At 41.6% G+C, this 15,987-nt stretch overlaps 5 protein-coding genes across 9 annotated transcripts; 2 read left to right on the top strand and 3 right to left on the bottom strand.

The window, feature by feature from the left end:
- Positions 1 to 251: 251 nt before the first annotated feature.
- LOC132205299 (uncharacterized) lies at positions 252 to 2,743 on the top strand. 2 transcript variants are annotated; one of them, XM_059634270.1, is made up of 5 exons: positions 252 to 332; positions 733 to 816; positions 997 to 1,095; positions 1,223 to 1,269; positions 1,984 to 2,743. In XM_059634270.1, the coding sequence occupies exons 1-5, from the start codon at positions 319 to 321 to the stop codon at positions 2,580 to 2,582; spliced, it is 843 nt and encodes a 280-aa protein (XP_059490253.1). In that variant the 5' UTR covers positions 252 to 318; the 3' UTR covers positions 2,583 to 2,743. The 2 variants fall into 2 exon arrangements, with proteins under 2 accessions (XP_059490253.1, XP_059490261.1); XM_059634278.1 differs by lacking the exon at positions 997 to 1,095 and having other exon boundaries at positions 254 to 332.
- A 615-nt stretch (positions 2,744 to 3,358) lies between these two features.
- LOC132200607 (uncharacterized) lies at positions 3,359 to 5,649 on the bottom strand. The gene is made up of 2 exons (XM_059626246.1): positions 4,397 to 5,649; positions 3,359 to 3,813 (listed from the first exon to the last, which is right to left on the bottom strand). The coding sequence occupies exons 1-2, from the start codon at positions 4,539 to 4,541 to the stop codon at positions 3,563 to 3,565; spliced, it is 396 nt and encodes a 131-aa protein (XP_059482229.1). The 5' UTR covers positions 4,542 to 5,649; the 3' UTR covers positions 3,359 to 3,562.
- Positions 4,607 to 6,238, top strand: LOC132200544 (mitochondrial uncoupling protein Bmcp). The gene is made up of 6 exons (XM_059626115.1): positions 4,607 to 4,852; positions 4,909 to 5,038; positions 5,096 to 5,479; positions 5,716 to 5,776; positions 5,837 to 5,914; positions 5,971 to 6,238. The coding sequence occupies exons 1-6, from the start codon at positions 4,792 to 4,794 to the stop codon at positions 6,088 to 6,090; spliced, it is 834 nt and encodes a 277-aa protein (XP_059482098.1). The 5' UTR covers positions 4,607 to 4,791; the 3' UTR covers positions 6,091 to 6,238.
- On the bottom strand, positions 6,224 to 13,138 carry LOC132200312 (voltage-dependent calcium channel subunit alpha-2/delta-3). Of its 4 annotated transcripts, none has more exons than XM_059625737.1 (23): positions 13,015 to 13,138; positions 12,307 to 12,692; positions 11,407 to 11,488; positions 11,234 to 11,344; positions 10,844 to 11,177; positions 10,365 to 10,615; positions 10,195 to 10,305; positions 9,943 to 10,135; positions 9,752 to 9,888; positions 9,609 to 9,698; positions 9,474 to 9,554; positions 9,338 to 9,412; positions 9,172 to 9,279; positions 9,044 to 9,115; positions 8,842 to 8,998; positions 8,743 to 8,788; positions 8,536 to 8,681; positions 8,351 to 8,477; positions 7,712 to 8,060; positions 7,274 to 7,525; positions 6,888 to 7,213; positions 6,607 to 6,787; positions 6,224 to 6,554 (listed from the first exon to the last, which is right to left on the bottom strand). In XM_059625737.1, exons 2-23 carry the CDS (start codon positions 12,387 to 12,389, stop codon positions 6,459 to 6,461), a joined length of 3,408 nt encoding a protein of 1,135 aa, XP_059481720.1. In that variant the 5' UTR covers positions 12,390 to 12,692; positions 13,015 to 13,138; the 3' UTR covers positions 6,224 to 6,458. The 4 variants fall into 4 exon arrangements, with proteins under 4 accessions (XP_059481720.1, XP_059481802.1, XP_059481887.1 ...); XM_059625819.1 differs by having other exon boundaries at positions 8,351 to 8,474; XM_059625904.1 differs by having other exon boundaries at positions 8,842 to 8,983.
- LOC132192840 (dystrotelin-like) lies at positions 12,592 to 15,634 on the bottom strand. Its single transcript, XM_059613017.1, has 6 exons — positions 15,582 to 15,634; positions 14,888 to 15,525; positions 14,455 to 14,624; positions 14,294 to 14,397; positions 13,764 to 14,080; positions 12,592 to 12,692 (listed from the first exon to the last, which is right to left on the bottom strand). Exons 1-6 carry the CDS (start codon positions 15,632 to 15,634, stop codon positions 12,592 to 12,594), a joined length of 1,383 nt encoding a protein of 460 aa, XP_059469000.1.
- Positions 15,635 to 15,987: the final 353 nt, after the last annotated feature.

Here is a 15,987-nt window from a genome sequence, read left to right as displayed (position 1 = left end):
ACTGCATTTGAGCTTATTTTTTTTTTCTTTTTATTTAGAAGGAAAATTAAAAACACAAACAAAGGTAATTTTAAAAATAATTTAATTACATAAATGTAAATATAAAAGCGTTGAAACAGTAAAAAGAAATTAACTAAAAAAATATTAATTACAAATCAGCATAAAAATCCTTCTTGATTGATACTTTTGCAGAGCCAGCCCCAACGTCACTTTTTGAGCACCGGTGGCGGGGAGGGCCACCGCTATAAAGGGGAACGGTGTTGGGCCTTGGAGTTTTGTGTCAATTCGGTGCTCGACGCTCAGCTCTCCACATCAGCCATGGCTGTGAATAGGTAAGCAGAATTTTCGCGAATTTTAATTTATCTCATAACATTATTGCTACCATCAAGGAACGATTCACGATTCAATTAACGTTGAATCAATTTTAAAGAAAGAGAAAAGAATACAATTTTAATTGTAGTGAAATTCTAAATTTAGTTAATTTGTACCGCATTTCACGAATGTTTGCATAAAATCTAAATTTAACTTTCTTTCCTTGTTTCATCACGATGACATCAAACTTCTGCCAACTTGATCGTTGAATTAGTTTTAATATTCACAAAATTTTAGGCTAATTTTTAATAATTTAAAATTAGATATTTTGAACTGACCTTGCTGGAATGAAAATTCTAGAATGCGTGCGGAAAATTTTCCAGGCAACCAATAAAAGCGCGGCTCGTTTGTGATTTCCAGGTCTCTGATAATTTTGTGCTTGGCCGTTGTGCTTTTGAGCGTGGTTTCGGCATGGCAGGACTACGACCGTGGCAGAAGGGACAGGTAAAAAAATTTTACATTGGCATTGATTGCATTTCAAGCATTTTCAGTCGCTCAAAAATCTTTGTCTTCTGCCTTGCCTGAATTTTCCTTTGCATTTCTGATATTCTTTGCATTCTGCTTTGCTTGATATACATTCTTTTTTTCTGATTTTTAATTTTCATTAAATAAATTTAATTCAAGTGGCAAGCCCTGGAAGCAGCAGGGTAGATTCGAATACATTGGGAATAAAAATGATTACCAACAAAACTTTAACGATAATCATCAAAGAGGCAAAAATGTGTAAGAAAAATTTCTTCAGCAAATATTACTTCTTTTTATTTAAAAATTTGATTCTAAATTTTGTTTAACGAATATTACAAAAAGTATAGATAATTATGTGTTATACAAAATAACCTTTGATTTCCAGCTACAGCAGTGATGGTGAAGATTACAACAGGAGATATCACCATGCAGGTAAATTGTCAACTTTCTCATTGTTCATTTAATTATATTATAAATTAATTAATTAATAATTAATATGCATGCTTTGCATTTTTTTTCTATTCGGTTTTTCCCAATTTAAACTTTTTGCGTTGTTATAAAAACTAGATTATTGACGATTGCCTTGATTATTTGTTATCTGTTCGCACTTGATTTAGTTTGATGAGTTTTGATTAATATACCAACTAATTGTAAGATAATGCCTTGCCCTCAAAAATAGTAATTCACTGCTAGCTCAATTTAATTTCCTGTTTTCATGACAATTTAACATTTTATTTTTATATATTCATAGATTGATCTATCATTTTCATCAAATTAATTAAATATTATGTTATTACAAATTTGTATTATTTTATATTTTCAATAAATTTCAGAAAAGAAAAAAGGTAAATAAAAAAATTATTTGTTAGAAATTAATTTTCTAACATATTTCTTGAGCTATTTTTAAGTTTAAAATAAATCTCGGAAATCTTTTTGAAGATTTATTTATAAATTTAAGTAATAAATCAAATTTTCTAACAATAAGTAAGAGCAACCTAAAATTATATTTACATTTTGACCTTGTTAAGTTAATTATTAATCATCCATAGTGCAATTCAGTAATGGTAAACTAATGAAATATTTTTAAATTTAAATCCAATTTAAAATTAATTAAATCTGGATTTTTTGTCTGAATTTGTGTCCCAGGCGACTGGCCGAACCAGCAAACGCAGGGCGGCAGCAACTACTGCGACAGGTACGCGCACGACCCATACAAGCAGGCCAAGTGTCTGGCCCAGCGCGCCCCTCGGCAGCCGGCGAAGGACCCGCGGTGCCAGCGGTACGTGTATGAGGAGCCGCACGAGCTGGCCCTGTGCGAGCAGCGCGCCCAGGGGCCCCCCAGTCGGTTCCCGCAATGCCAGCACTACGAGTACGACCCTTACAAACTGGCCAAGTGCGAGCGCAAGGCCCAGCAGGGCGAGCAGGGCCAGCACCGCGCCGGCGAACCCCTCAAGGCCCCGCAGTGCAGCCGCTACGTGGACGACCTGTACAAGTTGAGTCAGTGCGAAGACCGGGCCCAGGGTGGCCCCACGCAGGTGCCACACTGCCAGCAGTACTCGTACGACCCCTACAAGCTGGCCAAGTGCGAACGCAAGGCCGAATTCTGGCAGGGCTTTGCGTTCGACCCCGCCAAGACGACCACCACCAACGCTGCCTGCCAGCAGTACTCGTACGACCCCTACAAGATGCAGAAGTGCGAGTTCAAACTCAACAAGTTGATGGCCGGACACGCCGACTACTCCTAAAGCAGTCAAAATAGAGAGGAATTAATAATAAAATGGTTCTTTTTAAGTTGAATGTGTCAAAAAGTGTGAATCAAGTCATGATCAAGATCTTCCTAATTAATTATGTTTAACAGAAAAATAAATAAACCTGAGAGAAAACTCATTTTTAAAAATTTGTAAATTTTCTTGTGTTTTTTTGCTTAATCGGATTAAGTGATATTTTTACATAATTATTTCACAATTGATTGCGAGACGCGATACTTCATTTATTGTGCAGGCGATTAGCTACAGATCATCCTGCATCTACATTTCAAACACAATAATCAGCAGAATAATGCAATGAAGTCGCATATGTACAACTTATTATCATCAAGTAATAGCTGATCTGCAATTCCGACAAACATGCAAATTTATATACAATTAAATTAAATAGCTCAGTTATATTATGATTCTTATTTATGAATCTTCAATTTATAGCAATTTTCTAATGTTCTATATATTATAATTATAGTAGACAAGAAGTAATTGAAACTTATTGCAATCATAATTAATTATAATTTTATGGGTACACGCTGGGTAAACGTAATAATATCATGATTTTTGTGTGTGAATAATTAAAATTTAAGCTTGGGAAAAAAATTACTACATACAAAATTAATTTTCAAAGAATCTTTCTCTCAATCAGATAATTTTATATTTTATTAATTTGAGTAAATTTTTATGAGTTAAAATTTATTTCTTTTTAAATTACATTGCTATTAATAAAATGAAATAGAGGACTTCCTGATTTTTAAGTTGATATGAAAATAATATTGACAGACTTTTGAAGAGTTTCAGTATGTAACTTTTTTTACTAAAAATTTTAATTTTTAATGTAATTATTGTTTATGTTTATTACGAAATTCAATTAAAAATTTAATAGAATAATTATTATTGATCATGCAAACACTAATTTACAAATTTCACCTTTTTTATTACTCTGATATTTCCAGATTTTTCTATTAATCAGACACTGCACTATTGGAATTTGAGCATTCTGGGGAATCTGGCGGAGTTTGCACTGCTTCCTCCTCTGATGGATTTTCAGAATTTTCTGAATTTTCAAAACTGCTTTTCTCCTGCTTCCTCAAGGAATTTGGCAAAGACGAGCGGTCGATCTTCTTCAACTTCCTGCAAACCTTGTGCACAAATTTGTCCGTCGACTTGTAGTTGGAATTGGCCTCGCCCCGAGTCTCATCTTTGTCCAGCACATCTGCAAAATATTTAATTGCGATCAGTTAGTAATTTTATTGACATTGATTTCCGCGCGTTCATATATTCATGCGAGCTATAGATTATAACTACACACGCATGCATGATCAGCGCGTCACTCTTGTCAGATTATACCAATAAAATTGCAATATGTCATTAGTTTTGCAAAAGTAAACAAGTTACTTGATTTACAACAGCAACGTGCATCAGATTAAAAACAAGGTGAAGGATGGTTGATTTCTGCAACGTTTTGTAAAATTATAGAATAGCATAGAATAACTTGAAAATAAGTTAATTAAATTTAAATAAAAATATTCTTGATGTGAATAAAATTTAAAATGTATGCATAACTATACATAGAAAATTAACGAAATATTCTACGAAAATAGTAATTAATTTAAAAAAGTTACTAATATTTTTTTTAAAGGCTGATGATTGTTAAATTTTTCCTAACTTCGGGTTTTAATTTAATAAGTATCCCTTTAGTTTAATAAGTATGTATCTTTCTAATCTTAAAAGCGGGCTTTCCCAATTGTGACAATGTGAATCACGCCGCGAAAATCACGGCATGTAATCGTGTGCACCTCGCAGCATTTGGTGCACTTCGTCGGATTCTCTGTCTGCCTCGGCGCGAGATAAGATTTGCGAGATCTTTTGTGGTCGCGGCGACGGCGGCGGGAAAACAATAATCTCGTCATCATCATTATTATTCTTCTTCTGACGCTGCATCTCTCCCTCGCTCTTCACACTTCGGCGCAAAAAAGCAGAAATAATTATCTTCCTTCTCGGCAAATACAAAGAAAAGACTACAGACTACACACAATTCGCGCGCCAGCACCGAGTAGTATTTTTAGCGCCGCGAACGAGTCTGAACGCGAACGCGTTTGCCGGCCGCCGACACTCGCAGGAGCGAGTTGATTGCGTCGCCACCCGTCAGGCGTCGTTCGTGTTGTTTTCCACTCGAGGGCTGTTCGACCGCATGGGCAAGGACTGGCGACTGTTCGTCTATGGAGGGTTCGCATCCATCACCGCCGAATTCGGTAAGTGTCCGAAAGTTCCACTCTCGACCTGGTGCTGAAGGTGACCTTGTGTTTAGGCACCTTTCCGATCGATACCACCAAGACTCGGCTGCAGCTGCAGCAGGGTGGACTGCAGCGCTACCGAGGGATGCTGCACGCCTTGGCCAACATTTCCAAAGAGGAGGGCTTTCGCGCCTTGTACTCCGGGTCAGTGCTCGCTCACCTCTGACCCCGTCCGTCTACTAATTAACCGAGTGTCCACAGGATGGCGCCTGCACTGCTGCGACAGGCTTCGTACGGCACCCTGAAGTTCGGATCGTACTACTGGATGCAAGGCGCCCTCGGGGGCACCGGGACCAGTCCGGCCCTGAACGTGGGCTGTGCCGTGGTGGCCGCCGTCCTGGCCGCCTCGGTTGCCAACCCGACGGACGTTCTGAAGGTCCGGATGCAGGCGAGCACCACCAAGGGCTCTCTGCTGGTCAATTTCGTCGACGTCTGGCAACTGGAGGGCGTCCGGGGACTGTGGAGGGGCGTCGGACCCACGGCTCAAAGGGCGGCCATCATCGCGGCCGTCGAGCTGCCCGTCTACGACTGGGTCAAGCACAAACTTAGGCAGCGCCTAGGAGACACCACTGTTAACCATTTTAGGTGCCAATTTTTAATTTTTTGCTACTTAATTAAAATTGAAACAAAAATTTGGACCGGTTTCTTATCAGTTCAACTTGAAATTTCTCTTGCTGGTGCGAGTGAATTTTTTGATAAGAGAAAACTCCACAGTTATGTAACAAAAGCTCCGCATTTCTTGCTCTTCCCTGGATCAATATCTGAACACGCCACCATCACTCTCTAAACACGTGAACTCACTTTTGACTTTTCTATTTCAGTGCCAGTTTGATTGCAAGCATCGGAAGTGCTGTAGCATCTACTCCGATAGATGTGATTAGAGTAAGATAATTTTTAATCAACAGTGATTAAATATATTCTATTTTCCATTCTTCCCCGCAGACACGCTTAATGAATCAAAGAAGGTTGAAGGTAGGGTCGGACAAAATCTATTCAGGAAGCTTAGACTGTTTACTGCAGGTTTGTTTACTGTTTGAAATTTTGAATAAATAATAAAATTTGACGTTTCGTTTCAGACTGTGAAGTTTGAGGGTGTGTCTGCGTTGTACAAAGGTTTTGTGCCGACATTGGTGCGCATGGGTCCGTGGAATGTGATTTTCTTTGTCACCTTCGAGCAACTCAAGACGCTTTACTGAATCTCCTTCCTAGTCAGGAACTGACTAACATGCATTTGCCGTGTTGTATTCTAAGTAAATTATATATTTAAATTATTGATGTTTTACCTAGCAAATTAATTGATGGAGTGAAATTAAAATGCAAACTGCAAGGCATAGTGATAATTAATAGTGTGGCATTTGTTTAATTTTTCTTAATTGAGGTACAGAGACTATTAATCGATTAAATTGTAATTGGCAGCACTCAACAACAACAACGACTCACTCGCGCGGTGCACCCATTCATTTTGCTAGAGTTAAAAATTATTATCGCTTTTATTGTCCCGTGACCGAGGGCCCGCGGGCCAACACTTGGAAGACAAAGTCATCACACTCGCTTGATATGTAGTTCAGCTCACCACCATCAGCCACGCCGAGGTTAGAAGGCAGAAGAGAAGTGAGGCTCTCAAAGCCGTGCAGCTCCCGCAAACCTTAATTTCAATTTCCTGCAAAAAATATTATTAAAATCTTTATTTAATACTAAAATACCAATCTTACCTCTGGGTGGTAGTTGACACATGTCTGTGGTCGTCGGCGGAAGAGAGATTCTTTGGGGCAGGTGGCCGACGGTGGCACCTCTTGGGGTGTGATGAACAGCTGCTTGGAGCCGCACGGGCAGAGTGTGTCGACTACTAGCAGGATTAGATTACTGTGAGGAATCTTCTGCACACTGAATGGCCTGGGAATTTGAATTAATTTTGAGTTAAAATTCCAAACAAGTTGAAACGTGAATTTAAAGATTTAACAATTTAATGATTTTTTTAATGTTATAATTTTACCTTTCGCAGCCAGTTACGTGGCAGTTGGTCAGTTTTCCCTTCAAAGGGTTGAATGACCCACTAGTGTTGAGCCTCTCTGGCTGCAACACGTAGAGATCCGAGCGCTTCTCGCACGGCCTTGCCGGTCCCATGGGTACAGGTGCTGTGGGCTTAGGTGGCGGCGCAGGAGTCATCGGCTCGGGTGGAAACTCAATTTCTTCATCTTCGTAGTCGTCTTCTTCCTGAGGAATTGGCATCGACCAAGTGGGAGCAATCAGGCTGGACAGCATCCACAGCGCTTTGGCTCCTGCCCACTGGAAAATTGCACTCAGGTGCCGGTGGGGCGCCTGTGGACAAATTTGTAAATAATTAGTAACCAAGATATGCACCAATTTGAGTTTTTTTACATAAAGTTTTGGAGCAGCGTCTGTCGAAGTTGTTCGAGTGTCGTGACAAGCGCCCTGATAGTCATGCATAGGAACCCTCTTGAAAATGCGATCCTGGACCAATGAGTCCATTATTGTCCCATCCAGCGTGCCAAAGAATTTTCCCGAGTGCTCAGGGGATTCCGACAGAATCACAAATCCATTATTGTCCAAAACGTAGCAGTCCAGTTCATCAGAGGCACAAGTCTTTCGGCAATTCGGATATCCTTGGCACTATTTTATGAATGAAATTCAAAACTTTGGTTAATACTTTACAAACGATATGGCCTAATTTTTCAACTTATTTTAAAACAATTTTTTTATTCTTATTTTAATAAAAATTTAAATTTAGCTCCTTAACTATGAAATTCTGCCTCTGCTTGAGGCTGCATTATAATTAAAAATTATAAAATATCTCACCGTTGAAGTTATGTTGATGAAATGAGAGGTGAGGGCAGTTTGCTTAAACTGCAAACCAACAACTGCTGCTGGCGCTCGGTGGCCCTTGTGCTCGACAAAAACGGCATGACTGGCTGTGACAAGAGGCGCACCCTTGTCCGACTCTCCTTCCACCGAGAAGACAAAACTGTCTGGCTCAACAGCGTGTTGCTCGACGGCCCTTTGGTACCAAACCTCATCCAGAGACCTCATGTTTGATTCGCTGAAGTGCGGCTGGTCTGGTATGGGGTCCGAGTGGTCCTTCCACCTCATCAGACCGCTGCGAGTGGCCACGAAAGTCATCGCCACACCAAACATCTGATAGCCTTGCCTGGAAGAGAATTGCTGCATTAGTCCCTGGACACGGACAGATTTTCAACCCAGCCAGTTCTCCTCGGCCTACCGAATCCTCTGCGGCTATTTGTGAAAAAAAGAAAGAGGAGAACCAACCGGGGGTGCAGGACACTGAAAAGGTCAGGCGGTTACAAATCCTGGCTGCGAGAAAGGTTACCTGTGCAGCAGCGCCATCAGGGTGGCTATTGGGCTAGTGAGAGAGTGCAGGGTTAGATTTTGTGCAAGAGGGAAAGAGAAAGTTTCATTAGTAAGATGAGAGACACTTACTGTTTGTTCTCTTTGCCCCTGGACGAGGGCCTCTCCAGACTCTCGGTGACCATTGCGTCGAAAACGAGCGACTGCAGCAAGTTCTTGTCGCAGTAGTATGAATCTCGGTCCATCTTTTTATGTCCTGCTTGATTTCAATTTTTATAAAATAGCATCAAATATTCAAAAAGTAATATTTTATTTACCTGGTTCCCTATCTTTTAAAGGTGAACGAGGTCTCAACGACATCCATTTCCAGCCCGGTTGCAAAGTTCGGCTCAAAAAGTGCAATACCCTATCTTCAGGTGTGCTGAAGGGCTGTTCATTAGCATAGTTGTATTCACAGTACACCCTAAAAGTATAAAAATAAAATAAATAAACCAATCAGTTGGTGGAAAATTTTGAGGAATTACCAATCAGGATGAACTTTCCAATCGGCGCCCTTAAAGAAGTCGGTGACTGAGGAAATGGCAGTTAATTATTGGCCCGAGTTTTTAATTATCAATAATTACCATTGACTTTGCTGAGCTTAATTTCCTGCTCAGCTAAAACTTCGTGCATTCCGTAACCCTCGGGCAAAGCGATGCCCAAGGTGAACGGAGTGCCGTCAATGCCCTTGTAGAAATATTTTTGCCTTCTTGAGGCAACTCGTCTCTGTTTATGACGTAGCTATTTTAAAAATTGATTATATGAAAATTCAGGAAACAAATTTACCATCTTGTCCTGTTGCACAAGAACTGTCAATTCAGCTTCACCCTCTTTCTGATTAATAAGATCGTTTCGCAACTGGAAAATAAATTCAAATAAATACATATAAATACAAAAAGTTTTGAGAAACCCACATCATTTAAAAGAGAGTGATTCTCGTAGAGCGCGCCCTCACCCTCCACTAGCTCCAGCAAGGCCAAGTCAACCGAGCTGTACTCGGGACGAGAACCAGGGGGCTGAGGCTGTCATTTGAAAATTAAATTAATCTGATTTAATTAAAACTTAAATTTTGCAACTTACAAGGGGACGCAGCTCAGGATGGAACAACGCATGTCCATTGTTGTTGACCATGAAAGCGTATCCATTTACTCCCAACTGCAGATGAATAATAACAAAATTAAACTCACAAATTTCAATATTTGGGAAAATTTCTCACCTTATGGGGTGGCACCATTTTTTGTATCTCACTAATAGGGACATCTGTTCCTACCACTCCTAAAAGTTGCGCTGTGCGAACCTGGAGTATAACAGATAAGAAAATCTGGGAAAAAATTGATTGGAGATTTCTTACTGAATAGTTTCTACGGTCAAAAATTGTAGTTGCTACAGACGTCATGAGCTCTGGCCTCGGGCACTCTGGATGAGGAGCCAGGCACTGGCGCTGATAAATTTTTATTAAAATTTGCTGATTAACTAATTAATTTTTTTTCTTACTTTGACGTCTACAAAGGATGGTGACCAATATAAAGGGTGATTGTTCTGATATAGCACCAATGGCCGAGCTAGAACTTCAACGTGACGTAAAGCAGCATCTTTCGCCTCCTTCTTGTTGCTCACCCTTGCAAAATAACCTGAAGAAAAATCATAAAGCCACTTGCTGACCCATGGGAATCAAAGCAATGTACCCTTGTTGTTGCAGGCCATCCAGTTAAGCTCAGCACCAGAGCCTCCCGACGGGGCCATCAAGTACGTGAAAACGCGCACTGGCATGTGGGGCCAGTTGTACTGCTTGAAGATTTCCTTGAACTCGCTCGGAGCCCCATCTGTGATTAGGAAGATGGCCTGGTTGCACTGGCTTCCCTGCCCAGTTCGATTGTACTGTGTAAATAATACATGAGCTAAACAACAGACCGCGCTATTAAATTGAATCAAAGTACCCTATGGAGAATTTCAAAAGCTGTAACAAGTGCCCCTGTAAAATTCGCTATATTTTCCGGCCTAACTCCACTCATAGCCGACTTAAGTTCTCTAACGTTCTCAGAATTTGCCTGAAATGAAATGGTATGGTCAACCAATTGTTTTATAATTATATTACTGATTTCAGTACCTGAACTAGCAAATCTTTAAAGCAAGGAGCAACCTCCTGAGTGTTCTCGGCAAAGCGGTATACATTAACAAAGTCATTGGCGCCAAGCGTGTCGAGGATCGCAGATGCTGTGGCAAGGGCTAACGAGCGCTTTTCTCCAGCCATGGACCCAGACGCGTCAAAAAGAATGACGACGTCCCGCGGACTGGTGGCTGCGCCTACATACCAGGCGTTTGATCTCGAGTCCGGAGGCTCTGTTGGCCACTGAACGGCTAAAATTTGAAAATGATAAAGAATTAAAAATTAATTGAAAATTCCAATCAAATTAAAAAAAGAATTAGTTTTAAGGAAAGAGAAATTTCTGAATTGCATTAATAAAAAAAAAAAATGGAATGTAGCTTAAAAATGAAAAAACCAAGGAAATTTTATCATTTTTTTTTTAGCTAAAAATGTAAACAAAATGGTTCCTAATAATTAATATAAATATTTTCTATCTCTACCTGGATAGAGTCGAGTGAATCCTGCTGAACTTCCAAAGTATTGCCATGAAAGCGCCGGGTCGGACTCGTAGTTGTTGACGAAGAGCGGCTCCAGCAGCTCTGACCAGGCAACGGCGCTCTCCGCCTCCTTCAGGTCGACAGTAGATGGAAGCAGTACTGCACTCAGGGTGGTGTTGACAGCCAGTCCTCCGAAGTGAGCCGCAGGCCCGGCCACCAGTTTCACCTCGTTGGCGCCACGGTTGTCTTTGGCGTTGAGGCGCTGAGCGTCCAAGAAAGTGGTGGACGCCGACGTGTGTTTTGTCAGCGCCGCCTGCTCCGCCGAGTCCATTATGCGCTTAAATTGCAGTTAATGATTGAATTTAGGAAGAACAAAAACAGAGTCTGGCTTACAAGGACGGCGTTCATTTTGATGTCCATCATGTTCTGGACCTCTGCCGCCAGCTCGCGGATGAGCAGCAAGCCATCCTTACGTATTACGGTGGCCTCGAAGTCTTGGTATTTCTAAATTATTTAAATGTTTTCCGTCAGGACTATTGATTTTTGGTGTAAAAATAGCTTCTTACTCTTTGCAGCTCATTCATTTTTGTGAACTGGCGACCAAACTCCCAGAGGTCGACTCCGAATTTGAGGGCCCAGTTTTTGACCCTGCAGAGTTTTGATTAAAATAGCTTTTATTTATTGAATAACAAAAAAAGCTTAGAAAGGAAAATTACTTAAGATGGAAAGGAAAGAAATCTTGGAAATAACACAAAAGGTAGAGGCCCGTAAAAGTTTTGGAGTAGTAAAAATATCAAGTTAGAAACAAAGGAGGGCGCCGCAAATTGGTTAAATTTTATGTTGCATCTCGGTGCACTGATCAATTTTGCTATTTTTACGATTGCATAAAAAGTGGTATTAAATTAGCCAAGCGGCCGTCGGCGTCTGCGCGGCGCCGGCTTGCGCCCTCTCGTCTCCTCCAGCCCCCAGGCTAGCCTGGCTGGGTGGTATTGAGCGGCGGCGGTAAGGGTCTGCTAAGAAGAGGGTCAAAGTGGAGCGGCCCGTCAGACCCATCGACCCAGATTGCGAAAGCAAGCGTGCATTTCCAAAATTGCACCAAAATACAGCAGAAATTCGCAAACGGAAGCAAGTCCCTTACCCAAATGCGAAATGCACTTTTGGCACCTGCGCACTGGACCAGGGTGCAAAATTAATCCCCTCGCGAATTTTGCATCTCAAAATTTGGCGAAAGTAAGGACAAAAATTAAAATTTTCCGGTCGAAACTAAAAGCAATAAATTAAAGAAAACCATCTGAACATTGAACTTGAGTCGAAATGGGTGAAATTGTGGAAAAGCGGATGATGAAAATGCAAGGGGTGAAGCGGACGGGGTCCATGCACTTGCAGATGTGCTCCGTGGAGCGGAAAAGCGGCCCCCAAGGGTGGAGGAGGGGGCCGGATTGTCGGGCCGGGGGTTCAAAACTCACTCATTGTGGGGAATGTCCTCGTCCTGGGCACTGGGGCCCACGAGAAGCAGGCAAACGAAGCACAGCCAGCGGGTCGCCTCCATTAGGCCCTCATCCCGTATTGATTCACTATCGCCCGAGCACCACTACGCGTACTCCCTTTACGCGGCGCACGCGCCCCCACCCCTAGCAGCCCCGAGACTCAAGGGCAGGTGTTTTTTCTACAACGCTCGCCACTTTCTGTTATACTCGCTACTTTATTGCTAAAGAATCACAATTGTTCAAAATGAATGGTCTTTTTTTCGGTCAGGGCCGCTTGTGGCCCTCGATGCCCGCGATGACGCCGCCCAAGAGGCTCTCCAGCTCCTGCGCCGCCCGTTCCAGCTGCTCGTTGTCTCCAAAGCTCTCTGCAGACAAAAAGAGACACGCGAAATGCAAAAGCCGGCAAAACTCTGTATTCTGAAAGCACTCTCTTCGCTTTGCGAGGCTGCCTTTGATTGAAACAACACAAGTGCCGCTGTGATCTCTCGAGGGGATAAACACGGAATGAATTATTCACAAAGAGAAAAGCGGTGGCGGCGCCATAGACAATTATATTGAATGACTAAAAGGGTGAAAAGTGCTACTCGCGCAGTACTCGCGGTTGCCGAAGCAAAACAAAGGGCTGCCTTAAAAACATTTAAATTGTCTGTAATATCCGGACACACTTTGAAATGAAAGTTTAAATACCTCACTTTAATGGAAAGCTAATTTAAACTAAAAAATCAGAGCCCTCCAAGCAATTGACAATCATGATCTTGGGTACATTTCGGTCGAGGGCAACTCGCGATAGAGCACGCCGTAAGTTCAAGAAGCAAAGATTAAGCTAAATGTCAATGTCAGCAAAATCTTAACATTTGAAATGAAAAGTTGAAAGAGCAAAATTGTATTACGAAAATTTAATTAATTAAACAAGTCCGCAAATTTTTCCATGTATTTTTGGTTTTTTTTTCTTTAAAGATATTGATGAATATAAATCAATTTAAATGTAAATTTTAAAAGATAATAAAACTTACCATTAGAAGAAAATTTCATTTTGTATAGTAAAAAAGCGATTATTTAAACAAAAATTTCCAAATTCCTCTGAATTATAGTTGGAAATAATATTTATTTTAATAATAATTTTGCCAACAAGGAAGTGACACTTGAGGTTAATCATGCCAGGCATTTCCACCTTTTCTGAAGTTTTTAGGTAAACAGCTCTACTAATTTACTAACGTTGTAAATATTTAAGATATTTTTTTAACTGATTATTTTTATAATTATTTTGTTTCTCTAGTTACGAATCAAGACTACTACTACACTCTTTAGAGAGAAAAACCACTTTCTCAACAAGGAAAAAACCAGATCATAATTTAAAAAATGAAGGGATTTATCTTTTGTATTGATAAAATTGTCTCCCTTTTCTTTCGCAGAATAGATAAAAATAGTTTTCCTACCTTCAAGTGCAGTCGAAGTGGCCAGCATAGCCTGCAGTTTGTCCAACGCCGCCGTCACTGGAGCCCTCGACTCAGCAGAAACCGACAGTCTCTTTTGTAAAACGGTGCTGAACTCAAGAGTTGTGTCCGGGCCAGCAATAGGGCTCATCTCCAGCGACCTGGAGGACGCACAGCTTTTCGGGGTGCTTGTGATTTGGTGCTCGGTGGTCAGGCCTGTCAGTCTCAGACCCAAAGCTTGCAGGCGCTGCCCGTGGTCTTCTAGAGCTCGACTCGCCTCTTGTAAATTTTCCCACTGTTCTGCAGAAGATTGCAGGCGTCTGGAAAAACCAAATTTATATCATCAGATAAACATTAATTTAAAAAAAAAACTACCTTCCCTCCTCATTGATTTGCGAAACTATGTTTCTAAGTCTCATTTTCAAACTCCACAGTGGCTCTTCTGTTGGTCCAGCATCCAAAACTTGCGGCACTTCAATTCTGATGAAAATTTTAATCTAGCAGGGTTTCACGAACGTAGGAAAATTACTTACAATCCAACTGGCTCGGTGAACTTTTGTTTCGATTGTCGTCGTTTGTGTGAAAATGCCTTTTTCATAACTCGGCCTCCCGCTTTCATCACCTCCACAATAACATTCTACAAGATTATGTAATAAATTTCACATTGTAAAAATGAAAAAAAAAAACAGGTTACCGGGGGTGTGACAAAGTCTTTGAGAGGGTGGCTAGGTTGGTGTCCGTATGTGTATTTGCCAGAGAGGACACAGCGACGACACACCCAGTACCAAGGGCAGCTTTGGCACAAAAACGCCTGACCCTGAAGGCCAGTTTGTTTGCAGACTACACAAGGGCCATGCCAGATTTCTGGAAAAATGGACAAAATTCAGGAATAACAAGCAAAAAATATACACATAAAATATTCTATTTAAAAAATTAAATTAAATAAAAGGAAAATAACACAGATCAAACTTTCTATTTGAATTTTTTAGAATTTGGCGATCGTAAAAAAAAATACTTTTAAATTTCATTTGTAGTGATATATTATAAGTTTCAAATTAAATTCTAAAATTTCAAACAGCAATTTATTGATTTTATATTAGATGAAAAATAAAAATTGTAATTAATACCTCTCAGGTTGACGCGGAACCTTGCGAGATGAGCAGCCCACCCCATTCTTGCCTTCATCCACTCCTCAGCCTCAACGTGATTAATCCTCCTTTCCTTAAACTCAAGCGAGGCAACGTCCTCTCCAACGGCCTTCATGAAGACCCTGACGGCCTCCAAAAGAGGCTTCATCCTCAAAGGTCCCACCTGACCGTCGTGGTCGGCAGCCTCGTGAGCCAAGTATGCAAACAACTCGGAAGGAAAAGCTCTAGAAAGAATCGCAAGGGTGGTTTTGGCCTGCAGAAGGGTCAGACACCCCGTCCGATGGCGGTCGAAGGCTTGCCATAGCAGACAGGCCGTCAGTTCGGCGGCCATCTCGACGTCAAGAGCCTTCTCTCTGCTCAGAGCAAAGAAAACGTCTTCGAGAACGGCGCGAAGGGCAGTCGGCGAGAGAAGCATCGAGTTGTCCTCGCGCCGGAAACCATGGTGCTCGAGGACAAGTCGGAAAACGTCCAGCCGGACATCTGACCAGCTGATGGCGTCAGACAAAACCTTCAGTTTCGCCGCCGTCCGACGGTGGACGCCGCGCAGTTCTTGGCACTGACGAACCTTGGTGACGACGTCTGACCACCCTGGAGGTTCGTACCTTCGACAATCCGCTCTACAAAAAACAGGAAGAAAAATTTTTTATGAATAAAAAAAAATGTGAATTTTTACCTGACAAAAATGGAAAAGCCCTGAGCATCTTCTCTGCCACTCCACTCGAGCATTTTGCTGCTTCTGTTTAAAAAACGACGGCTGCCTGTGCAGGAAGCAAAAACAAGCACCTGTCGAGGGTGGAGATTTAACGAATTTTAACTGCCGCAGGTGCTGCCGGGCGCAGTGAGACAAATCATGACCCGCTTGGCCGCGCACTTGTCTCGACCCAGGGCCAATTCGCTCGGCTGCTTTTGTCAACTTATCGCCGAATTTCCGTCTCAAAACTTGGCAAGAGAGGTTGGTCCAGCGTAAGATCGCGCGAAACGGATGCAGATTCACAATGGAGCAGATGATCTCAATGCTCGGGAGTGGGGGCAGGTGAGGCTCCTTGAAGGAACGCCTCGTTCATTGGTCGTGTGGAGAA

Source organism: Neocloeon triangulifer, unplaced genomic scaffold, assembly GCF_031216515.1.
Source record: "Neocloeon triangulifer isolate White Clay Creek 2 clone unplaced genomic scaffold, ASM3121651v1 ptg000001l, whole genome shotgun sequence".
Taxonomy (NCBI): domain Eukaryota; kingdom Metazoa; phylum Arthropoda; class Insecta; order Ephemeroptera; family Baetidae; genus Neocloeon; species Neocloeon triangulifer.
Note: the sequence above shows the minus strand (reverse complement) of the source record. Positions and strands in the feature narration are given on the sequence as shown.

What these genes read in the sequence shown, in the direction of transcription:
- LOC132192840 (XM_059613017.1), bottom strand. Translation starts at nt 15,634, where the DNA reads ATGCTCGAGTGGAGTGGCAGAGAAGATGCTCAGGGCTTTTCCATTTTT. An exon ending in GGCTTTTCCATTTTTGTCAG is followed by an intron (nt 15,526 to 15,581) that starts GTAAAAATTCAC and finishes TGTTTTTTGTAG; the next exon opens with AGCGGATTGTCGAAGGTACG. An exon ending in TTCACCGAGCCAGTTGGATT is followed by an intron (nt 14,081 to 14,293) that starts GTAAGTAATTTT and finishes TGGTTTTTCCAG; the next exon opens with ACGCCTGCAATCTTCTGCAG.
- LOC132200312 (XM_059625737.1), bottom strand. Translation starts at nt 12,389, where the DNA reads ATGGAGGCGACCCGCTGGCTGTGCTTCGTTTGCCTGCTTCTCGTGGGC. An exon ending in TCAAAATGAACGCCGTCCTT is followed by an intron (nt 11,178 to 11,233) that starts GTAAGCCAGACT and finishes CTGCAATTTAAG; the next exon opens with CGCATAATGGACTCGGCGGA. An exon ending in TTGACCGTAGAAACTATTCA is followed by an intron (nt 9,555 to 9,608) that starts GTAAGAAATCTC and finishes GTTATACTCCAG; the next exon opens with GTTCGCACAGCGCAACTTTT.
- LOC132200607 (XM_059626246.1), bottom strand. Translation starts at nt 4,541, where the DNA reads ATGCAGCGTCAGAAGAAGAATAATAATGATGATGACGAGATTATTGTT. An exon ending in AGTGCACCAAATGCTGCGAG is followed by an intron (nt 3,814 to 4,396) that starts GTGCACACGATT and finishes AATATTTTGCAG; the next exon opens with ATGTGCTGGACAAAGATGAG.
- LOC132200544 (XM_059626115.1), top strand. Translation starts at nt 4,792, where the DNA reads ATGGGCAAGGACTGGCGACTGTTCGTCTATGGAGGGTTCGCATCCATC. An exon ending in ACCACTGTTAACCATTTTAG is followed by an intron (nt 5,480 to 5,715) that starts GTGCCAATTTTT and finishes TTTCTATTTCAG; the next exon opens with TGCCAGTTTGATTGCAAGCA. An exon ending in CTCCGATAGATGTGATTAGA is followed by an intron (nt 5,777 to 5,836) that starts GTAAGATAATTT and finishes TCTTCCCCGCAG; the next exon opens with ACACGCTTAATGAATCAAAG.
- LOC132205299 (XM_059634270.1), top strand. An exon ending in GACCGTGGCAGAAGGGACAG is followed by an intron (nt 817 to 996) that starts GTAAAAAAATTT and finishes ATTTAATTCAAG; the next exon opens with TGGCAAGCCCTGGAAGCAGC. An exon ending in CATCAAAGAGGCAAAAATGT is followed by an intron (nt 1,096 to 1,222) that starts GTAAGAAAAATT and finishes TTTGATTTCCAG; the next exon opens with CTACAGCAGTGATGGTGAAG.